Genomic DNA, 20,103 nt, shown 5'->3' with positions numbered 1-20,103 from the left:
GCTGCAGCCATCAGTACTGCTAGGAATTGTTTTATTTGTTTTAGAATTTGAACCAGGAAACAATCTTTATTTTATTGCAACATTTGTAGAAGAAAGTATATTTTCAAATGATACATCCCTCTTCCAGTAGAATAATATACTACATCAGTTGATCTTACATTAATACTTATTTATAAATCTGGGAATTGTGTTGTATACCATACTGTGATCATGTTTACAGACAGCATGGAGAAGAAAAGTTAAAAAAAATCACAGCTCATCTTTCAAAGTTTAATAGACAACACAGTAAACCAGACTGCTAAGGACTAACCAAAAGTCTTTACCAAGAAACAACAGAGGTTTTAGTCCTAGAGATGTAGAGAAGTAAAAACAGAATAAACGTAGTATGTCTGGTAATAGAGCTCAAGTCGGCGCACTGCTTTTATAACTGTTACACAACTGAATACCGCAAAATTGTCAGAAACTGAGAATTGTATAGCGAGGGAGATCTTGACTAGCAACCGAACCAGCTGAAACAGTAGAGTATGACAATTGGTCAATCATGAGGTGTGATCATTTAATAAAATGTGTTCGTGCAGAAATAAAGAATAAAAAAGCATTTTAAGGATAAAAAAATCTATCTAAGAAGACACTTCTGAAGTTCTCAGATGCTTTTATTTTGTTTGTCATGCGATTAGATGATAATTTCGTACATATTTTATTTTAGTATAAAATTAAACAAACCTTCGTCCCTTTTGCGTTTGTTGGCTTCAGTGCTGGAGGTGGTGATTCCTAGGATTCCACTGATTGAATAGGAAGATCCTGCTGAGTCACTTGTTACAGACGACACCTGAGTCGCTGAAACTGTGGATGCTGCAGCAAAAAGACAAAGGAGTACGGAATCAACAACCTGCTTTTTATGTGTAATACAAGGTTGAAAATGAAATGTCATTCAGAATCAACCCCAACCTTGAATTTAAGGTGCAAACCCTCCCATTTTCAGTATTTTTAGCTTGAGGTTAATCCAGAACAGTGTGGTGGAGAGCTGCAACCTGTCTCTGCAGAAGCAATCTTTATAAAGCCTAGTGGAGGAAATGGTATTTTAGCAATCTTCCATACCCAAAATGATACAGAGAACAAAAGTATGAAAAATTTCCATTGTTAACAAATTTAAACACACAGGGAGAGATATACCAAACTGCACATAAATAAACCACCATGCATATATATATATAAAAGAACACACAAGATGAGGAAAATGAGGAAAATGACTCAATAGCATTCAAGAGCTGAAAAGAGGAAGGTTGATTTTCTATCCCAAAAGTAAGCTTATATATTTGTTTAGCACTCAGTTCATAATAGACAACATATATATATATATATATATATATATATGTATAAAATTAATATTTTTCTGTGTGTATAATGTGTTCTTTGTAGTGATGACCTGTGATACACGGATCTACAGCTGCATGTTGTTTTTATTGTAATCTTTTGTTCCTTGCCCCTTAGAAATAACTGTTTTCTAAAACAATCATCAAGATGCGGAAATGCCCACAGATGTGTATATCCCACATTTGTATCTGTATTTGTGTTGTATTTGTATCTGGGTGTCACCCAGCATCTTTATGTATTGTCAGAGAACAGATTTTGCCTTGCGTTGCTGCATGTTTCTGTCTTTTTGAAGAGAATTTACTACGTGCATAATTAATGGATTAGTGCGAGACCTGCACACATGCACATTACATTGCATTACATGCATTTATTGAAATGTAATTTTGATGTTAGTTAGCAAAAGGTGGAACATATGTATCATTTTCAATATTACACGTAAAAGCAGTATACATCTTCATTTTAGTAATAAGCTCTTTTGGATCATAATAATTTAAAAGATTGAAAAGGCGAAATCTTCTTGTTTCTTTGGCACTACATTCCTAGGCAAGAGAGTATTCTTTGATAGTTGTCAATGTGAAAGAAATGTGAAGTCCATGAGTACTGCTCTCTGTCTGGGCATGAAAACCCCCTGACATGTTCATAAAGGTGTCTGCATTGCACCAGATACTGCTGGGATCTGCTTAGTTGGCTTGTGATCATTAACTAGACAATGCTGGTAAGAAAGTGGAAGACTAGGTAGATGTAAAACTGCCATTTTTAAATTTATTGTTAATTTAGTTGTGCAGTCTTCACAAACATTTCAATATTTAATCAATGCATCAAATATTGAATCTTAGTATTATCGTGATTTGCATTGTGCTTGTGATGCAATAGCAGCTTGTAGTATTTCTAACTAGAAATTTCCAAACAAATTCAGAATAATCTGATTGCGTCACAATGTTCCTTTAGCTTATATTGTTTTTAAAGGTCATATTGAAATGAATATACTATAATATAGGACAAACAAATGCAGGGAATTGTTAAATTATTGTTTCAAGCATAACCTAGCAAAACAAAATGAATTAATGGAAGATGATGTTAGAATTGTTTGTGAATCTAGAGCCATCCTGATTTGCTGTTCTCATTCATGCTTTATGGTTTACTACATGAATTATTATGTTGTGCAATGATTTTACTTACTTAGTGTGGTTTAAAGAACCATTCATTACTGACTTCAATTGCCAAAAACAAATATTTAGTAATAGGTCATTCAATATTACATTTTTCCTAGAGCAGCAATACAAGAAACTGACACATCTTTCTGAAAATGAATGTGATTGCTTGGCTTGAAATTAAAATCTGATTTGCTTTACAGAAACTCTAAAAGGTGACTTCACATATTCATGTCATCACATGTCCTTGCTGAAGGAAATTCAGTTTAATCAGCTACCTACTGTAGTTCTGATCATGAAGATGACAAATAAATGAAAAAAGGCTATTCTGATGGAGAAGTCATCATCTTACAGTGTTGAAATAGTCATGCTTCTTGCTATTCACTTCATTCCACATTAACGAAGCAACACTTTGTAACATCTGTGACAACAGTACCATGTGAGCTCATATTCTCTAAAGTAGGATTTAAAATAGATTAGAGCAGGACATCACTTCATCCTTGAAATACCTTAAGCTGATATGCCATGAATCACTCAAAGAATGATATACTAGCTGATGTTTTAGAAACTAATTTATAGAATATGCCTGACCCAAAGTGTCGAAAATGTTTATTCTTAATATAATAATTCATATTAGTAGCATATCTGTGCTCAGTAGCCCACATTTATAAATAATAAAACCACTATTGTGATTCATTTGATAGCAGTTCACTTTATATAACCATGTTTACTGCAGCACACTGAAATTGGTGGGGTATCACCAAGTAAATTTGCCAGGTCTGCTTATTGATGTTTTGAGAAAAGTTTATTAAGACATTGTGGATATTTTTTCTCAAAAACAATTTTATAGTGCATAGATTGCAAACCTTTCTACATATGAAACATAAAACAAGAGATGGTTGGAAGTAGCAAAAATCTGTAGAACTTTAAATTTTATACAACTTTGAACTTTGACATATTTATTTGAAGATGATCTCTTTGGTCAAAAGAAAAATTGTATTTAATAAACTTAAAATTCCCATAAACTAATTTTTTTGGAAAATCAAGTTGTTTAAACGCTTCAGAGTTATTGGAAAATTGCCAGATTTGATTGGGGTTGTTTCTTCATGTGGTATGTGTGTCACCGTTGTACATCTGGCACATATATAAGAAATCTTTGTCTGCTTTGTTTACTGTTGTTTTCTTGTAGTGATTTTCATTTTTGAAATATTTTATGATCATGGTTATGACATCAGCATTTTTCATGGTCTACATCATTTTGTTGATAGAAGCAACAGTTATTACTGATAGCATGTCATGATACCATCTGGCTTATGAACTTTAAGACCACATAGGGAGACCATCCACAAAAGACTAGCACTTAAGTAACTATAAAAAAATAATTCAATAAATAAATAGTGAAACAATTCTGTTTTTAACTTTGTTTAGTTTTGACTTTTTTAGTTAATAATTTGATTCCAGTGGAAAGACATTGCAATTCTCCTTATATATATCCATCCATCCATCCATCCATTTTCCAACCCGCTGAATCCGAACACAGGGTCACGGGGGTCTGCTGGAGCCAATCCCAGCCAACACAGGGCACAAGGCAGGGAACCAATCCCGGGCAGGGTGCCAACCCACCGCAGGGCACACCCACACCCACATACCAAGCACACACTAGGGCCAATTTAGAATCGCCAATCCACCTAACCTGCATGTCTTTGGACTGTGGGAGGAAACCGGAGCGCCCGGAGGAAACCCACGCAGACACGTGGAGAACATGCAAACTCCACGCAGGGAGGACCCGGGAAGCGAACCCAGGTCCCCGAGTCTCCCAACTGCGAGGCAGCAGCGCTACCCACTGTGCCACGTGCCGCCCCCTTATATATGTCCTGTTCCTAAACCCTGGAATAAAATGATTATGCATGTTTGTTGCTCTCACAGTTAAAACCTGCCTTTCTGTCTAATATGGTCATTAAAATACAGTGATACAGACCTGACAACAGAAATGGTCAATTTACAAATTGGAATAGCTTGAAAATGGAGCATGCTAAAAAAATCCCTAGCATTCCCAAGGTGATCATTAAAAGGTTGTGGGGGCCCAATTGCTAATGGCTTTATTTATACTGTGCATTTTAGGAAGGCCTGCATCTTGGGATGAGACTGTATACTGTGCTTTGTTATGTGATGCATTAACTGAGGAAAAATCTAAAATCAAATATCTAAGATTTATTTTGTTACATTAAACTCTTTGTGAGCAAGCTGTTAGTATAAGGTGCCTTTAAAGGAAGTTAACATTATTATTTTCTCTTTGGAAAATGTTACATTAGTTGGAGGAACACAAAAATGTGCCAAACATTTAAATATTCTTTAAATTCAGGTCTTCTCAAAGGTTCGCAAGCATTAAGTGATGAGGCAATACTGATGGGTTTTAATGGACGCAAAAACACATTCATTTCTACTTACTGGCTAATGGTGCAGAAAATGTCATGAATAAGTATGCAGTTTTCTTGATTTATTGCTTTAATTATCTGACATTCTGTAAGCTTACCATTAGTGGGCTTCCCTTTATTTTAAAACTTGATATTTTAATTTTCATTCTAAACAGAAAAAAAATCTAGCCATCATAATAATGTTCACAATTTAAAATACATTTCCTTTACATTCACAAATCTAAAATTGAAATGAAAACTTTCTGTACTATACATATGGTAATCGGTGGTTCTGATTTTTCACTTTGTCAATTTAAGATTAATGTATAATTTACCCCTTGTCTGATTTTGAGTCTCCTTTATTTATATATTCATCTTTTTATCTAATGAATTGTTGTGATATAGCGAAAAAAATCATAATTGGACAAATAGTATGTGAACAGCACAGTGATTTACTATGTTGCTTTACATCTCCAAGGACCTTGGTTCCTGGCTAACTGTGTGGAAGTTTCATGTTCTTGCCATATTCACTTTCTCTTTCTATGTGTAATCCTGTTTCATCTCAAATTTAAAAGAAGTGCGTTATTTTAAGGGTATTGTTTGTATTAAATTGGTTTGGTTTAAGTGAGTATTACCTGCAGTAGTCTGATTTCCTGCCAAGAATTGGTTTGTACTGTGTTCCTTCTGCTGTCAAATTGATTATGTTTATCTAAAACCCCAAAATGGTACAATAGTTCCAGAATAGTGAGGAAGTGGTAACGATCTGCAGATCAGGCTAAATTTTCTGAGTTTGCTGTATATTATAACATTATGACAAAGTCATTACTGCCAACTTTCTCAACTGTTTGTGTTCGCAATAATTAACATTCATCTGCTTTCCCTAAGTAAGCTGCTCAGTCAGTTTGCTATTTATTATTTTTTTATTTTATTGTTTATCATTTAAGAGTTTATTGTGATCATTGCCATTCTGGATTTGCTCTTGTACTGGTGGCCATTTTTGTGCCTAGCAACTTAATCCTGCTGATTCCACCTGACACCAGGAAGTTGCTCATTGTGATACCACAATCTGAAATTTACTTAAGGAAGCAACAGTCTACTTCTTATGTCCAATATTAACAATTGCTAAAAAATCTATTGTGGCTCAAGCTAGTCTGTTCTCAAAGGTTTTATGGATATATGGCTTTTCATGCTAACAATTTTGACTTTAAGTTTTATTAATGTTTCGCGCTTTAGTATTCTGGTTTGTCTTGGTTTTTTTTTCTACACTTATGACCTTTGCCTGTGTAAAGGTTTGTGATTCAGTCCTTCCATCTTCTGATCCTGTCTACAAAAAAAACAAAACAAACGTACTGCCTTTCCTTCACAGCAGTACATTGATGATCAGTGTTGGGATACTATTTATTGATCCCGTTTTTATTAAAATCGTTCTCTGTAAGCTGACCTTGAAACTATGAAAAATGGAAGTGCTTAATTTAAACTGCAAATTGATACAGGATTTCCTAATAAGTAAACCACAGGTGATAGATATACTGTATACCTGTTCCATAACTAAACATTTTTTTTGTTTTTGAGTAACATCAAGGTCGTTGCCTCAGTGTTAAACTGTACTTAAATTTCACTTGGGGGTGAGATGGAATGCAAGCCATCATGAAAAATACTTGGTTGTATGTGTCATAAAAGCAAAACAAAACATTGCTTCAGAGACCTACATATTCAGTGCGGAATGGTTATGGTTCAGCAAGGGTCTCATCCCTTGCTCAAGTGTGTTTCTTTGTATTTAATCTGTTTATTGTTATCTTGTATATTGTAGCGAAAAGTCAAGCAAAATAACACCTTTTATTGGATAACTAAAAAGATTACAATATGCAAGCTTTTGAGGCAACTCAGGCCCCTTCTTCAGATGAGATGTAGTAACTCCATGATTACATCTTCCCTGAAAAAGGGGCCGGAGTTGCCTTTTAAACTTGCATATTGTAATCTTTTTAGTTATCCAATAAAAGGGGTAATTTTGCTTGACTTTTCACTACATTCATAATGGCTAACAAGGTACAACACCCTAGTACTACTTGTATATTGTGATATTCATTTTATTTTTGCTTTTTGTACATTTTATTTTTGAGATATTGTGTTGTTTATTAATTATTTTGTGTTTCTGTATTATTTTAATAATGGATGTATTAGTCTTCCATATTTTCTGCCCTTTGAGATGGATGTATGCAACAACAAAAATTAATTATTAATTATCCGACATTCTCTTTAAACAACGCATGCACAGCTTCTTTTTTAACAAAGTATATGGGGCGGAGTGGTGGCTCTGAGGCTAAGGATCTGCGCTGGTATCCAGAAGGTTGCCGGTTCGAATCCCCGTCACTGCCAAAAGAGATCCTACTCTGCTGGGCCCTTGAGCAAGACCCTTAACCTGTAATTGCTCCAGGGGCGCTGTACAATGGCTGACCCTGCACTCTGACCCCAAGGGGTATGCGAAAACTAACAAATTCCTAATACTAGAAATTGTATAAGGCAAAATAAAGAACAAAAACAAAAAAAAAAAAGTAGCCTACAAAATCATACAAGATCAAGTCACATAAGCTCTCTGTACTACAATTGTAAATAAAAAATGTACACACGGCTTAAAAGTCAGGTGTGTTCAGGGATTTTGTTCACTGATTTGAAAGCTGGAGCATTATAATGTTTTTAGTTACTTTATCAAAGTGCCAGTTGTCAAATTTTGAGTATTAAATATTTTTAACAGTCAGTCATATACAACAATAACACTGAATTTAATGTAATTAGATAGATATACTTGAATTAGTAGACTACATTAAATATACCTTTTTTACTAGGACTTTACAATATCATGTAGTTAAAAAGGTAGCCTAAATAGACTTTTGGTGGCTCAGTAGTATTCATAGGTAGGACATTACAATTGAAGTGATGTAAAAATGGCATTGATTGATGTGGAGTTCCTAGTTGATTGTCATTGAGGGTCTACGACTTACTATAGTTCATATTTTTTAAAAGTAAAATTTTTGAAGTACTGGATGTCACTGTTTAAAGTCTCAAAATAAAGTTTTTGGCTGCTTTGGACATTAACGTAGGGCAAGCCTGGAGGTTTGCAAATAATCTGTGAGGTTGTTTTTAGTGAGGCATAAATACTGAATGCATATTTGTTCACACTATGCTTGCAGAGTGACACTTGCATAATTCCTTTTCCACTTACTTTGTTTTCTGTTTCTCTGTTTTAAGTTTGCCTGTGCTTTTCAAAGAGAGGTTTTGAAATTTCAGAACTTTACTCAGTGCACCGTATTCAAAATACCTCAATGAGAATTTAACTTTCCTGACAAAATTCCTTGAAGATCAGGTGTGCCATATTTCTATAAATTCAGTTATAATGGGAGGTTATTTCATGCAGGCAGACCAAGAGACTCACATGGTTACTGTAGTAGGCTGTTTTTGCATTAAATATAAGCACACCTAAAAAATGTATATACAGAATTAAAATGTATTATCTTCTAATTCACCATAGGTAAAGGATTAGACCAAGTCAGCAATGCTTTTAAAAATACAACTCACAAAATGTCTTTGCTCATTTTTTGTTTTAGACATTTTGCTGAAGTCCCAATCCACACACATACACAATCATGTACACATCATTTTTTCAGGAAGAAGAGGCATCAAATCTAGCAATTTACTGCCTTCTTTGTATAAAAGTAAAGTTACCACTTTTTTCTTGCTTCATTGTATCTGGTAAACATACAAACATGTGTTAACCTTTTTAAGTGTATGCTCATGTTTGGTGCTAATGCCAAAATTATAGCAAACTTTGACAAACAAGAGATCATTCAATAGTCAAGTTTGTTTGGTTAGCTGTCACAGCATCATATCCAGATAGGTTCTTGCTTATTATCCATGACTCAGTAGTTTGTTTTATATATTCTAATAGCCCATGTAAATGTACTTCATCTTAATTTTCACCTGTGTCCTCAATAACATAATTCACTTTCTAACTGTCTCTTTCATATTCTTGGAGGTCCTCTGTAGAAATTATTTTAGCTCTGTGCCATTCTGGTGGTAATCTTTTTCCCATTCACATCTTTATTTGAAACACTGTTTAAGCTCCCAGGTTATAACTTATTATATTTCATTTTGTTTTCTATCTTAAAAAAAAAAACTCTGAATGACCCACATCCCTCTGTGTACATGTAAACAGAAAAGAGTGAAGCGGAATCTTTGCAACCTAAAATAATAAAATATCTTTGAAACAATTTTAAATATTTGATGACAAACACTGACTAGTGAGTTAATGGTTAATCTGGTCATTGATATTCAAGAGACAAGAAGGTAAATACTTGGAATTGAGTGGTGTCTGCTTTACATCTTAATTATATCAATTTATTTATTTCAGTTCCAAAATTGTTTTCTTTTTAAAATGTTTGGAAATAGTAATTCTCTAAAAAGTAAAGGCTGATTAATTCATTGATCCAGTATAATTTTTAATTTTAATTAACTTCAATTCACCGTAAAGCTGCATCTCCAAGTTTTTAACCAGTGCTTGTATATTGATGTTCACATTTTAAAAATGACAGTTTTACACAATTTTAAATAGAGTTCATCAAACCATTCATTAAAATGAACCGAGCTGTCTATTTTCAGAACAAACATTATTGAATTTTATGTTGAAGAGTGGCCACTCAGCAAAATCAGGTGCAAATCAGTTCATCACTGGGCACACCCATAAATATAACCAGGGTTGTTTTCACTAAGCCAGTTTAGACTAACTTACTATCATACCCTGGTATGGTATGTCTAAAATAAAAATAAATTGGAGAAATATAAAAACAGATATGAGGAGAATAAACAGTGGTGGGTATTACTGTCACTCTGTAAGCAACCATTTCTCTTGTCAGGGTGCAGTATTGGTTCTTATTTTGTCAAGCTGAAAAAACTGACTTGATTAAGTGAAGGCTTAAAATAATATGTGTTATCAACATTAAACAAAGTGGACATGTTAATATACAGGAAAGACAGACATTTAACTTCAACTTCTCAATATAAATCCATCCTGCCCTGCACTAGTGCCTTATCTGATAAATACATTAAAACTTTGGTATTTTTGGACAATCAATGTGAACCTAATCTGAATAACTAAAAAATACTGTTACCTTTAAAGGATATGTTGTAAAGTATGTGACAGGCAGTGTAGCTTAGTTAATAAGGAACCAGAATTTTAAAAATTAAACTTTGTGGTTCAGTTTTGCTGTCCAACCCACTGTGTGACCCTAACTAAACTCACTGCCTGTGCTGAAACTTGAAAAAAAAATAATTTAAGTACAGTAGTTGCATCAATGTGAATTTCCCCTTGGGATTAATAAAGTATCTATCTATCTATCTATCTATCTATCTATCTATCTATCTATATGGCAAGCCAAATTAACATTTAGAGATATCTCAAAATGAATTTTATGATATCTGGAAATGCATTTTAGATATCTCAAATTGAATTATAGATATCTAAAAATACATCTATTTTAAGATATCTAAAAAGAATTGTATGATATCTCAAACAGATTTCAAGATATCTTGAAGTGATATGCTGTACATTTTCAGATATCTGAAATGCATTTCAAGATATCTTAAATGCAATTTGAGATATCTTGAAATATGTTCATGTGCATTTTGAGATATCTCAAATACATTTCAAGATATCTTAAAATACATCTGCAGGCATTTTGAGATATCTGAAATACATTTTCAGATATCTTAAAATAGCTTTGTGCACATTTCAAGATATCTCAAATACATTTTCAGATATCTTAAAGTAACTTCCTGCGTATTTCAAGATATCTCAATTACATTTTCAGATATCTTAAAATAACTTCCTGCGTATTTCAAGATATCTCAAATACATTTTCAGATATCTTAAAATAACTTCCGGTGTATTTCAAGATATCTCAAATACATTTTCAGATATCTTAAAATCACTTCCTGTAAAATTTCTTATACTTTCAATGGAACTTCCTGCCTATTTTAAGATATCTTGAAATGCATTTAAGATATCTTGAAATGCACAGGAAGTGATTTTGAGATATCATGAAATGTATTTGAGATATCTTGAAATGTGCAGGAAGTTATTTTAAGATATCTTGAAATGTATTTGAGATATCTTGAAATGTGCAGGAAGTCATTTTAAGATATCTTGAAATGTATTTGAGATATCTTGAAATGTGCAGGAAGTCATTTTAAGATATCTTGAAATGTATTTGAGATATCTTGAAATGTGCAGGAAGTCATTTTAAGATATCTTGAAATGTATTTTAGATATCTTAAAATGTGCAGGAAGTCATTTTAAGATATCTGAAAATGCATTTCAGATATCTCAAAATGAATTTGGGATATCTTAAAATGAGAAGGAAGTTATTTTAAGATATCTCGAAATATAATTTAGATATCTTAAAAAGCATTTAAGATATCTTGAAATTCATTGTTGTTTCAGATATCTGAAATACATTTTTAGATATCTAAAATTAATTTCATGATATCTTAAAATGGGTCTCTGCTCTATTTCAGATATCTAACAATGTATTTCAAGATATCTAAAATTGTATTTCAAGATATCTAAAATGCATTTTAAGATATCTTTAAAAGGACACTCAATTATTTCAAGATATCTCAATAGCACTTTCAGATATCTACAATACAATTTAAGATATCTCAAATATATTTCCAGATATCTCAAAACAGCTTCCTGTCCATTTTCAGATATCTCAAATACATTTTCAGATATCTCAACATCACTTCCTGCTCATTTCAAGATATCTCAAATACATTTTAAGATATCTTATAATAAACAAGAAGTCCCATTGAAATAATAGGCAATTTTACAGGAAATGATTTTGAGATATCTTGAAATGCATTTAAGATATCTTAAAATCCATGAAAGGTCAATTTAAGATATCTGAAAATTCATTTGAGATATCTTGAAATACAGACACAATTATTTTGAGATATCTGAAACTGTATTTGAGATATCTTGAAATGCATTTGAGATATCCCGAAATGTATTGCAGATATCTTAAAATGTAAAGGAAAGTATTTTAAGATATCTCAAAGCGAGTTTCAGATATCTTAAAAAGTAAATTACATTTTAAGATATCCGAAATTCATTTCAAGATATCTCTAAATGTTAATTTGGCTTGCCATACTATCTATCTATCTATCTATCTATCTATCTATCTATCTATCTATCTATCTATCTGTCTGTCTGTCTGTCTGTCTGTCTGTCTGTCTGTCTGTCTGTCTGTCTGTCTGTCTGTCTATCTATCTATCTATCTATCTATCTATCTATCTATCTATCTATCTATGTTTGTAAAATGCATTGAGATGGGGTTTGATGTAGAAATGGTGCCACTTAAAATTGCAGTTGTTTAAAATGTGATCTACTTAATGCTGCAATTTGGGTCATCAGGCACGAGCGAGGACACTGACAGATTGGAACACCAAATGTCTCAGAAGAAACTTCTTCATAGGAAAGAATAAAACAGTGAAACAAAGAGAACACATCTACATGTCAGTGTGGGAAAATGGCCTAATAGAAAACAACAAACCCTGTTAGTACAAATTGTGTCCCACAAGTTAAACCTCTAAAGGTTAAACCCTCTAAAGAGTTTAACTGAGTAGAAAACAGTGTTGGCAAAATGAGATGAAGATAGATTCCTCCTAGTATGCTAGAGAGCATTTGCCCATTATATGGCATGGGTGCCTTGATGAGAGAGAAAGGGCGTTGTGGAGCATATTTTTCATGCTTGCAGGTGGCAGTAGAGAGACGCAGCCCACATACAGTATTAGAAGAGAGCAGGACACTTGGGAGATAACTATGTATCCCCATACAAACTCAGTGAGTTGCATTGTATTATTGGATAGCTTTCTCAGAGATGGTACAGGACTTCTGGACATTAATTTATTTTAAATTAAAATTAATCTATTTACTCAACTTGTTTCTTCAAACTGAATTACAGATCACAATGGTACAGTTGATTTCATACCTGTGTGATGTGATTATTGGAATGCTAAGTGACTTCATCAAGATATACAGTAAAACATATCTTGAATTCTAGGCTTTTCTGTCAGCTGAATCATTTCTGATCTCATCTAGTTAACACATGTGCTTCTGCATATTCCCTTGCCCTCTACACAATGATTTCCCAGGGAGGGTGACTTGAACCCTCTCTGTCTACTATTGATGTTATATCACCTATGACATAACACGTCCAGCTTGACCCTTCAAGAATCAGATGAAACCAAATGGGCCATTCTTACAACTGTATTTGCTTTTGTTAGCCCTTAGTCTCTTGTATTATTTGTTCACAAAAATGTAGTATCTTGTACAACAGTGGCAGTTCTTTATTATTTTTATTATTATTGTTCTTACCTATACTGTGCGTGGAGGCGGAGACTTGCTGGTTTGGGGGCTGTTGTACCTTTGTTCTTATGATCCTAAAATACATCACATAAAAGAAGAGATAAGTTGAAATATTGGTGTATTTATATTTCATAATAAATAACAATGAAACACATTAAGATATCATACTACATTTCCATTCCTAACTCTTAGTATCAAATGCAATAAAGATGGAATTCTAGTTCAGTTACTTCAGCATAACAATTTGATGTTGCTTATATAACAGCAACTTGAAGTTAAACTTTCACAGTAGTGACTTGAATGTTAATGGCAGTCATATGAAATTGCAACTATTTTTCATCCTAAATTACTAACATTATTCAGTGATATACATTGGCACTATGACATCTGTGAGTTCATTGCTTGCTAATTAAAGGAAGACAGTATACAGTATGTGATCCAAAACGTAGATCTTAATGTCTGACTTCATCCTTTATTTTAGAGGAAAAAGAAAGCATTAGTGTGAAGGCATTGCATGTGCTATATAAAGCAGAAATCATTTTAAAAGTCGTATCCACACATATTTTACAACATACTCTAAAACATGATGTATATACTTAACAGTATGCATACAAAGTCTGTGATTATATGTGTATATACTGTATGTGTATATGGACCAAATGGATCATTCTTATTAGTGTACTACCTTTTTTAGCCCCTTAGTCTCCTATATTATTTGCTCCCAAAAATGTTATATCAATCAGAAACTTTTTGTGCATGCAAAGTCTGAACATGAAAGGGGTTTTCTACAGCAATGATTTTATAAGTAGCTAAAGCTTAGTGCCTCTTTTTGCTAGAATTTGTGTTGTCTAGTTTATGTTTCTTGTTTAGAAAGCATGGAAAATCTTTTATCAGTGGCACCTCTGCAAGAGAACCACCTCTTTCAACCTTCGCAAGTATATCCAGTTTTTAATACCTGGAAAAGTTTTGGGATTAAAATGCTCAGAGATCTTTATATAGACAACATATTTACATCTTTTGAACAATTACGTTCAAAATTTAACCTCCCAGCTACACATTTCTTTTACTATCTTCAAATTAGAAATTTTGTTAAACAGAAATTGCCCGATTTCCCCCACCTTGCACCCTCCACACTGCTGGAAAAAATACTGCTCAATTCCGAGGAAACAAACACTATTTCCGCAATATATAAAATCTTATTAGAGTCCCTACCTTTCAAAGATCCAAGAGGACATTGGGAAGAAGATCTCTTAATCAATATATCAGAAAAGGAGTGGAAGGTAGCAAAGCAGAGAATTCACTCGAGTTCTATATACACAAAGCATAGAATTATTCAACTAAAAATTATATATCGAGCTCATCTGTCTCGCTTAAAACTGTCCAAAATGTTTCCAGGCCAGGATCCAACCTGCGAGCGCTGCAACCAAGCTCCTGCCTCACTGGGTCACATGTTCTGGGCCTGCACCAAACTAACATCATTTTGGACAAAAATTTTTAAGTGCCTCTCAGACAGCCTTAGTATCACAATCCCTCCTAACCCACTAACAGCTGTGTTTGGTGTCCTTCCAGATGGACTGGAATTGGAGAAGGACAAGCAAACGGTGATTGCATTCACTACACTCTTGGCACGCAGACTTATTTTGTTAAATTGGAAGAATCCTAATTCTCCTCTTATAAGTCAGTGGGAAACTGATGTTTTATATTATTTGAAATTGGAAAAAATCAAATTTTCAGTTAGAGGATCTGTACAAAATTTTTTCAAAACATGGCAGGATTTAATCAATATTATTTTAGAATAAGAGAAATAACTATTATTGCATTTAACTCCCTTCTCCATCTCTTATTTATATAGATATTTACTTCTCCCCTTCTTTTGTCTAATGTTGCCTTATTAAAAAGCTTAAAGAAATTTTCCTTTAGCTAAGCTCTCCTTCTCAGGGGTGGGGTTTGATTCGTTTTCAAATTTGTTGGGTTATAAATTGATCTGTTTGTATGGAATGATTACAATGAAAATTAATAAAATAAAAATATTAAAAAAAAAAAAAAAGAAAGCATTCAACACAGATGTCAAAACTGCAAAATCAGTTATCATTCTATTAGGATGAGTCCACCTGCAGGGACGAAGTGGAGCGGCTGACAACAACCTGCTCCTGAACACAATTAAGACTAAGGAGCTCGTTGTGGACTTCAGGAAAAAGAAAACGGACATTAAACCACTTTACATCAGAGGGGACTGTGTGGAGAGGGTGTCAGACTTCCGCTTCCTGGGAGTCCACATCATGGAAGACCTGTCCTGGGGTGTGAACACAGCTGAGCTGGCAAGGAGGCTCAGCAGAGACTTTATTTCCTGAGAGTCCTCAGGAAAAATAACATCCCCCAAAAACTGCTGGTGTCCTTCTATCGCTGCTCTATTGAGAGTATCCTGTGCTATGCCTCTGCGTTTTGGTTTTCCTGCTGCACAACAGCGCAGAGGAAAACACTTCAGCGGATTGTAAAGACTGCCCAGCAGATCATCGGCTGCTCTTTACCCTCTCTGGATGAACTGCACAGCTCTCGCTGCCTCAGGAAAGCAGAAAATATCTTAAAAGGCTCTGCACAACCCACTCATGACAGGTTTCAGCTGTTGCCATCAGGCAAAAGATATAGCAGCATCAAAACAAAGACTAATAGACTGAATAACAGTTTCTACTCTGTTGCTATTAGGGCACTGAATGCCACCTAATCACCTCCAATGCAGCAGTGCAATAGATGACATCTTGTGCAATAGTGTTCATGTGCAATTAAGGTCTTATGTTGAATGTTTGTGTTCTACCTTATTTCTTCTTATCCTTTCTCATCCTTTTGTAATTATATTTAATTATGTTTTGACACCGCAGGGACTGCACCTAATTTCGTTGTATTTGCTACAATGACAATAAAGATATTCTGGTTCTGATAGTCTGATATTATTGAATTTCTAAAGCTAGAGAATGATACGACTTCAAATATTCATTCTTTCCTAATCAGCATGTACCAGAATTCTAGTGTGGTATCTCTTGAGCATGATCAAATTATGGACAAATTAGGCTTTAATAATGGCTAGCCCAGAAGGATAAGAGTAATAAGGAACAGGTGATCAAAACTCAAAAGAAAAAAAATAACTCAAGGGCCAGAGCCTGAAGATAAAAAAGCCAGTTTCCAAAACCAAAGTGTTGGGCAAAAATCAAAATCAGGATAACAAAGCTAAAAGATTGAAAACAGAAAGTAAATCAGTCTTTCCCTAACAGAATCTTACATAAGGAAGCAGTGTTGGGTTTATAATATCCAACAACGTGGACAGCATATGCTGTATGTCATCATCTTTAATACAGTAGCATGCTGATGATGACACTTGGTCACATGAACAGACATAATTTTTCTAATAACACTCTAATGGCTCTTAGAATGAGAATATGTCAAAATGGCTGCCATCATGATAGAAACACATTTAAAAAAATGGCGCCACAATGAAAAAAACTTGAATATTTCAAAGTAATATTAAAACCTATATATTTTATGAATATTAAAAACAACTCCTCTCAAGAGGAGAACGTCAGATGTACATACTGCATACATACATATTGCTTGGAAGGAAAATGGTGATGAAAATCGTTTATAGAGAAAAGGAAGGACATGGATATCTTTTGCTGCTGTCCAGAAAGGTCTTTGGGTCCATGACTCTTCTAATATAAAAAGCAATATGCCCAAGAACATTGTCATCTCCAAACTAAAGCATGTTATTCATATTCTATGTCATCAATCTCAACAAGAGGAGGAGGATGAGGAGGAGTAATAGAAAGCCTTGAATATTTAGTCAGCTCAAGTTTATTATAAGGTGTATATACTATAACGAAATTCTTACTTGCGTATCTCCTCTGACAGTTGACGAAAATATAACAGAAAAAATAATAAAAGTATACATATTATGCAATATAAATACCTATGTAAAACATGTTTTTGGAAATAATAAATAAATTCTAAATAAATAAATACTAAATATTTATATACACTGAGAATTATGACTGTTCAGGAACCTTATGACTTGAGGGTAGATGCTTTCCCTGAATCTACTGATGTAAGCATCAATGGCCCTATTCCATTTGCCGTAAGGGAGGAGTCAGAAAAGCAGCTGTGCAGGATGGCTGAGGTCTTTAATTATGTTGTTTGAATTTCCAAGGCAGAAAGTGTTATGTGTGTCCTGAAGAGAAGGAAGCTAGCTGGGTGAAGCTTGAAATACACATGCTTCTATCAAGATACATGAAATATGGAATGTATTTGAAAATGATTGATTAAGGCCAGTTTGATAGAAAAAAACGGACCATTCCATTTAAAAACAGAGTATAGCCCAATATATCTCAGATTTCATTTCTGAATGTTGACCTCTGATAGATGTTCTACCACATGAGAGACATCCTTCAACCCACTCTAAAATCCAGAACTGTTTTGCATCTCTGAACAGAGAACAGTTTGGCAGAAGTTCCAGTGTTCAACAGGTTTTTCCGCGCTACTTTTCAATTTATTTTAAGTTGAACCAAGTGCTTGGAAAGGCCAGGGACTGAGGAAATGGTACTTTCAAACTGAATTAAAAGTGGCTTGTACATATATAAGCACTCAGATGATGATAAGCCTGAAGTAAACCTCTTTCCAGCTATTGACATTAACAATGCAATGTATGTATTTTCCTAAACCTTAATTGACATACTCATTTTGGCAGTTACTCTCTGAATTACAAGCATTTGTAAGGGTTAATTGTATTCCCATCTTATCACAAGAGTAGTTGTGAAATCATGAAGTGAGTTGTGGGCATCTGTCTGAAATAATGGATCTTGAAAGACCATGGAAATATTTGGAAAATCATAAGTGTTATTAGTTAAGATAACCTTTATTAATCCCATGAGGAAATTCAAATGCATACAGCAGCAGAAACGGGGATACAGACTCACAGGACAAATAATACAGCCAATCGCTCAATCGATAAATAGATAATAAATAAATAGAAATAAACTTAATGAGTACATCTTGTGAAAGTACTGAATTGCTGATAGCAGGCTTCTTAGTGCACCATAGTGGAATGAGCCTGTACCTAAAAGTGCTCCAAGAGAGCGCCTCCTGGAGGGGATGGAGAGGATTTTTCATGATAGCATCCCAGTTTGCCATCATTCAGTTTTCCAGAACAGCTTCCAGTGTGTCCAGGGTTTACCCTGTGATGGAGCAGGCTTTCCTGATAAGTTTGTTCAAGCATTGTGATTCTTTTGTGCTCAGGTTGCTTCCCTAAGAGAACATCACACTAGCCAATATGGACTGGTAAAACATTTCCAGCAGCTTGCTGCACACATGAAAGACCTGAGTCTCCTTAGCATGTTTATTTAATTTATTTAAATAAATACCATATGTCAATACATTCTTTTGCATGGGTAGGTTTCTTAACCAGAATAATGTTGGAGCCTATCCACAATAACCAGAATAAAATTATGGCCTTTTTTAGGCAGGATCTGAAATACATTATAAGGTGATATCTTCACAAGCCCAATTTGGACGTGGCAACCAGTGGGAGCTGATAAATCTATTAGGAATGGTAAGGGTGGGCTGAAATATACAGCCAGTGAAAGAGCAAATCTACATTTGCATTTTTGTTAAGTTTTTACAGCTGAAAAGTAAATAACCTCAATGCCATTTTGTGAGAATTGGTAAACCCGTTTTGTCAGTTTAAACATTTTTTGTGCTTTGAATAATTTTTTTGGTTTCTGAGAATTTTATATATTGAAAGTTTAATTTTGGAGCTATATCTTTATATATGAGTTAGAATTTTATCTCCTTTCTCAAGAAAGAGTTTACATTTTTTTTCATTTAAATTTATACCATGTGACATCACCACATTGAAAGCCACTACAGGTTGACATGGATACTATGGCATCTTGACTGTTTGCTATGGTTTGCCCTCCTGATATGACTTGATTAACTGGAGTGCAGCAGTGGAGGCTGCTTTGTCTGAGATAAAGATCTAACCAGTGAAGTAGTGCTTGGAGAAAGTACTGTTTGTTGAATTACATATTAATGTTTTGGCTCTGCTTATTGAATAGAATTTTCTTAGTTAAAAGTGTTTTCCAATTCCATTCTGATTTGATTACAACTAACTTCTCTGATTTGAAAAACCCATTGTCTGATCTTTCTCATTCTTTGAGAAAAACAATTCTCTTTATTTTGTTTCTGAAGTAAATATGCATATCCTGGTCATCTTCATAGTTGGTTTAGTAATGAAGATGGCTAGTGGGCATCTGCAGTGCAAGTTTTCAGACCATTTCATTTTTTCCAGTGACTGGCACAACATAGTTACTGGGACTTTTAAGTACTTAAGTAGCGGTTTGGAAATTATATAGAGTGAAGTTCTGCTTAGATTAACAGTGTTAAAATCAAACACATCACAGGGCCAGGTAACATTTGTCATAAATGGCATAAGGGGGTTAATGAGCTCATACAGAGCCTATAAAAGTATCCCTCTCAGAAGTTTTCACATTTTATTATTATATAACATTCAATCACAGTGGATTTAAAGGGCTTTTTGGTCAACAAAAAAAAGACTCTTTAATGTCAAAGTGAAAACGGACCTTTACAAAATGGTCTAAATTAATTAAAAATGCAAAACAAAATAATTGATTGGATAAGTATTCACCCCTTTAATATGACACACCTAAATTATCACTGGTGCAGCCAATGGTTTTAGAGGAGA

At 34.0% G+C, this 20,103-nt stretch overlaps 1 protein-coding gene across 4 annotated transcripts in view; it reads right to left on the bottom strand.

Annotated features, from left to right (window-relative positions):
• The window catches only part of pax5 (paired box 5), a 262,678-nt gene that overhangs the window by 189,088 nt on the left and 53,487 nt on the right, over positions 1–20,103 (bottom strand). For all 4 annotated transcript variants that reach the window (XM_028805784.2, XM_051930047.1, XM_051930046.1 and 1 more), the window contains 2 exons: positions 13,368–13,432; positions 724–852 (listed from right to left, as the gene is read on the bottom strand). In XM_028805784.2, the coding sequence (XP_028661617.1) occupies positions 724–852; positions 13,368–13,432 (194 nt within the window). The remainder of the gene's footprint in view (positions 1–723; positions 853–13,367; positions 13,433–20,103) is intronic.

Source organism: Erpetoichthys calabaricus, chromosome 7, assembly GCF_900747795.2.
Source record: "Erpetoichthys calabaricus chromosome 7, fErpCal1.3, whole genome shotgun sequence".
In the NCBI taxonomy this organism is placed as follows: domain Eukaryota; kingdom Metazoa; phylum Chordata; class Cladistia; order Polypteriformes; family Polypteridae; genus Erpetoichthys; species Erpetoichthys calabaricus.
The sequence above is the reverse complement of the archived record's forward strand: the minus strand, read 5'-3'. Positions and strand labels throughout refer to the sequence as shown.